At 34.9% G+C, this 5,306-nt stretch overlaps 1 protein-coding gene across 1 annotated transcript in view; it reads left to right on the plus strand.

Annotated features, from left to right (window-relative positions):
• The window catches only part of DIP-lambda (Dpr-interacting protein lambda), a 32,213-nt gene that overhangs the window by 1,322 nt on the left and 25,585 nt on the right, over positions 1-5,306 (plus strand). The window contains exons 2-3 of the mRNA XM_018037846.2: positions 4,025-4,140; positions 4,593-4,778. Coding sequence (XP_017893335.1) covers positions 4,025-4,140; positions 4,593-4,778 — 302 coding nt within the window. The remainder of the gene's footprint in view (positions 1-4,024; positions 4,141-4,592; positions 4,779-5,306) is intronic.

Raw genomic sequence — 5,306 nt, forward strand, 5'->3', positions numbered from 1 at the left:
TCTTGTGCGGCCTCCTTGTACGGTTTCAAATGTTATTTATATTTTAATGTATTCAATTACTTTCAAGCAAGAAACAAATGCAAATATCGTACTAACTTACATTTTCCATCAGATTTAAAAATTATTTTCCGTATTATTACTATGTTGGTTATTTATAACTTAATATTATTATTTTTCTATTGTATTCCTTTATAAAGTAACAAATTTATGTAAAAATTCTTCTACTAATATTTTTATTTAAAGTGGTATTTAAATATGTATAGTTGTTTATTAAAATTTAAAGATCTAGATGAATGCATATATATGCTTAAACAAATAAAAATACCAACAGTGAAATATAAAAAATTATAGTGGCCTCATTTATTACTGCCTAATTTAAATGTGACCTCTAATGTTAAAAAGGTTCCTCACTTCTGCGCTATACCTTTGCTCTATACAGTGTGTCCCAGAACTAATACTACGCCTTAAAGTGTGAGGTTCCTGAGGAGATTTGAAACAATATTTTCCTTTGCAAAAATGTTATGCGAGGCATGGTTGTTGAGTTATTAACGAAAATCCCCAACCGATCAGAGTGCCCGTATAGTGGGCAGCCAGGGGAACAAGAATCGCCTCGTGCGTTGTCGCGCCCGTATGCCATGCTCGTGACGAGAACTTAGGATTAAAATAAAACTTACATACAAGAGCAACTAAGAAATTGACGAAATAATGATTGAAAAAATAAATCAATTAGTCGTTATGTTGTTGTTAGTTATGTTCACTGAACAGATGCAACATATTCAATGTGTAAACTAACCTTATTACACAGTAGATAGAGTATAAAAAATGGGAAAAGAATTTCAGTCGGCACTTATTCCTTCGTCTTTAAGTTCACCTGCTCCTAGAAGAATTTCAATGGATCAGTGGAACGATCTTCTACACTCGAAGATAGAAACACTCGGCCCGCAGAACAGGTTAATGCACTTAATCTTGTCTTCGTAGCGCGATCACTTCCACTTTCTCACTTTCATCGGCTCCCGGACAAAATTTCACGAAATATAATTATAATTTTACTTTCACAGACAGCTGCACTGTCACTTTTCACGTTGCAGTTTTCAACCGGGCACTACGTTATTTTAATTATTGGCTCTGAAAAGGGCCAATTGTTGTTGAACGACAAAAGTCGTTGCACGTTGTATGTTTTGATAGCCGTGAAGAGGGCCGATTGTACTGATACAGATATGGTTCCATGTGACCGAAATAATTCTACGGCCGCCACCGGGTTGCACCCAGCTTGCGCGTAAATAACGAGCATGTAGTAATATTCCGCGTTCGTCAATATTCACGCCACGATTCTGCTAAGTAGCACAAGACAAAACCGAATGACTGATCGCTCGCATTATCCATATGAGCAACGATATTTCTATTTCTAACTTTCATTGCATTCAAATCACGAATTTTTTTGCAATGGAAACAATTGCATTACCACGGCCGTCTTTAATAGAAGACTGGAACCTACTCCACCACCTAGGCCAATACGGCCTGACAAATTTTTGTCACGCTAGTTTCTTTTCTTAAACGTATCATATGTGGAAGATATTGTAATATTGTATTATCTATACTTATCTATACAGGGTGTTCCGGAAAGATTGTTAGAGCCGAAAATGGCAGATGGGGAGGAGCATTGTGAACAACAATTTCCTTTGGTAAAATACGAAATGGGGCTTGGTTACCGAGTTATTAACAAAAAACACGGACCAATCAGAGCGCTCGGTTGAGGCGGTCTCCGTTTCGGGAGCGCTGGCTCGGAGACAGCCGGGCGACTTTTCTCGCGTTTGAACAAGCGCTCCGCTCGGAACGAAGCGTTTTAAGAAAATGACGAATAACAAACTACATTAATAACAATGCAAGGAAATTGTTGTTCGTTTGTTATTATGAATAACAATTAATACACTTAATCGTTATTCACGTGGAATGGATGAGATAGATTGTTGATAATTGATGAATGATGATAGGATAAATGAGGAATTAACAAGTCGCAGGGAATATTGAATTAAAAAGGAAATGTAAAAACTGTAGAGATTTAGACTTACCCATTCATTCGCAAGTGCACCTGCTAACGATGGGCCACGGTCAATGGGTCAGCGTCTTTGCCGCTCGCAGGTAGGCCACAGCTGATCTTCTGTTCAGGGAAGGAACCCCGCAATCCACCGCACGATCATTGTCACTCTTAAAAATTTTAACACACTAAGATTGTTGCTCCTACGTCCTATCAATAAACGTCTTTGAAAGCAGCCGATTGATTTTTATACACAAATGCACTTTCATTACACCACTGTCACTCTTCACTTAAAAATTTTCAAACACTTACACTGTCGTTCTTGCACTCTAACATTAAACGTCTCCGAAAGGAACCGATTGTTTTTCANGATTCTGACAGTGACTAACTGACTTCTAACCCACTGACTTCTAACCCACGGTTTTAAAGATTATAAAATTGTAGTCTAACCTAAACGCTAACCCTAACAGTTATAATTAACCATGTAATTAACCGATATCCATTACAGTTTCATTTTATAAATATTTATTTGATGTCTACTGACGAAATGTACAGCCAAAACAAGTCTAGTAATCTTAAAAATAACTGACCATGCCTAATATACCCCCACTAAGTGTGTACTAGTCCCCAATATCCGCGTGAGGGATTTTTCATAGCAGCCCTGCGTAGTACTAATTCTGGGACACCTTATATACTCTGATTTTTCAAAATTTTTCGTACACTCGAAGGATAGAAATGAAATATAATTCATAAATTGCATAGTTGTTTGTGTTAATGCAAGTTTGTAATTTTTTAAAAATATGATATGCGACCAAAAATCTGAACAAATTTAGCGGTGTGCACTATACCCCTGCCGAGGCATCTGATCTTTTTCGGAATTTTCAGTACCCCAGGAACAGAGAAATAAAATACAAATCCTAAATTGCGTGATAAATTCTATCAATCCAATTAAAAGAAATAATATAATAACTGCAAACGAAAAATGTTGCTCGAAAGAGAGTCACTGAGAAATATCAGTGAAGAAGTAATGGCTTCGTTTACCGGTTGGAGTACAGTTGACAGTAGATTGACGTGGATTTAGGGAATAAGAGAAAAGAAAGAGAACGGTACTGGCCTGCCACGGGAAGGCCCGATTCCCTCAAGTCTCAGCCTCCGACTTGGTTCCCGGATTTAGTATTTAAGCCAAAATCAATAGACGCGTGCGTCGATCTGATAAGTACATTCAGAGAAAGACAGAGACTGCTGTTCTCAAAAGTTGTAATAAAAGATTCAATGTTTAAACTATTTTTGGAAAAAGATTTTTCACAAGGTATCAGTGATTAATACATGATTCCTATTAATCTTTTGACTACGGCAGACTTTGAGTTGCACCGACTGTACCACGGTAAGAATTCAGTTACGACGTACACCGAGAACGGCGAAACTTTGGGTATTATTAAATAATAATTGGGTATTATTAAAAATTTATTTATTTATTCAAGGATAAGTGCCGATAGGCGCTGTCAATGTCACAAACGCAAAATTTTTAAGCGCCTATAGGCGCCCACAGTAACCTAGAGATTAACTGGGTCGATCAAAAGTGATAAAAAAATCTGAAATGTCATTGTGGCGTGATAATAGGAATTTTTTCGCTACATATTATAATTTTAAGAAATTCATGAAGTTCGAGAGTGGATATAATTACTTATGTTTAGCTTACGATCTTTTTATAATTCGATTTCCTGATGATCAAAACTAAAAAATTCATACCTATATAGGCAAGCTAGAGTGATGCCTGAATTATTGCATAATTTTTGGAGAACTGGTATAGGAGAAATTAAATATCAACTATGAAAAATTCGAGAAATTGTACTTAAGGTTTAGCGATTTTTCAATTCGCATTAGAAGATTTGATAACATTCATAGATCTCCAGTGAGCCCTGAACTACCTATTTGAATTTTTTCATAATTTTTAGACCACTTTAAATGGAGAAATAATTATTGTTTCAGGCCAAATAACTCAGGAGCCACTGCCTGAATTCTTAGCACCGTTGGAGAACCATACAGTGATCCTAGGTCGTGACGTCTCATTCACCTGCGTCGTGAACAATCTACATTCGTACAAAGTAATTCTATAATACGTTATTTATAATTTATAGGTAGTACATATTTATAAATAAATAAGTTATTTATAATAATGTATTTATTGCAATATAATTTTTATTCTTTTTTTATTACAATTTGTATAATTACAATAAATTTATTTAATAATTGTTTATAATAAACAATAATAAATAATATAATATAATAACATAACAATAAAATTAAGTTTATTAGAAAATAAAATTTATAATTAATTTATAATTTACAAATGATTTTTAATTTATGATTCATACATAATTTATTATTTGTCGTTTATAAATTATTTATAGTAAATAATAATAAACAACATAAAATAATAACAAAATATGTTTTATTTTATAATAATTAAAATATTATACTTTTGTTATATAATAAATAAAATATTATACTTTTATTATGTAATACAGATTTCTCCATTTTTAAATAAAATCATTAGGTGGCCTGGATGAAGTCTGATTCGAGGGCGATTCTAGCGATCCACACTCATCTGATTGCCCACAACCCTCGACTCTCTGTGACCCATAATGGCCACAACACTTGGAAACTGCACATTTCCAATGTACAGAAAAATGATTCTGGGGCCTACATGTGCCAAGTGAATACAGAGCCCATGAAAAGCCAGGTAAATCACACTATAATCATAGTTGAACAAGGCTTGGATTTTTTATTCCGATACCACGGTCAAAGCAATGGACCTTTATGAAAGGAATATTGCCTGCTAATTGTTAAAATATTTATAAACAATTTAAAAATATTGTTTAAGGTGGGTATGGGATAATCACATTGAAAAATCCATTTTTCTGAGAATTTTTCATATAAAAATACAACTTCTTAGAAATATTTTCCCAAAACCTCAGGTCATTTGAAGTAAAACTCATTAAGATAATGAGCTATGCACTGCGCCCCTTTTGAACCGGCCGAGAGCGGCAGGCAGGTAGCCGGAGCAGCTGCTTCCTTGCCCTTCAAATTTTATTGCCTTTGTAAATTGTTGTCCTTTGTAAGTGTCATGACAGAACGCGAGCCTACGTCAAAAAAATACGTAGCAATCGCTGACCTCGTGTCATCACCCCTTCGCTGTTGCCGCTGCTGGAAGCGCGTCTTTCATTTACGTACTTCAACATGAGACGTACATAGTTTTTGATTTTTTTCG

Source organism: Ceratina calcarata, unplaced genomic scaffold (assembly GCF_001652005.2).
Source record: "Ceratina calcarata isolate Rehan_Ccalc_2016 unplaced genomic scaffold, ASM165200v1 scaffold179.2, whole genome shotgun sequence".
NCBI classification, from domain to species: Eukaryota; Metazoa; Arthropoda; class Insecta; order Hymenoptera; family Apidae; genus Ceratina; species Ceratina calcarata.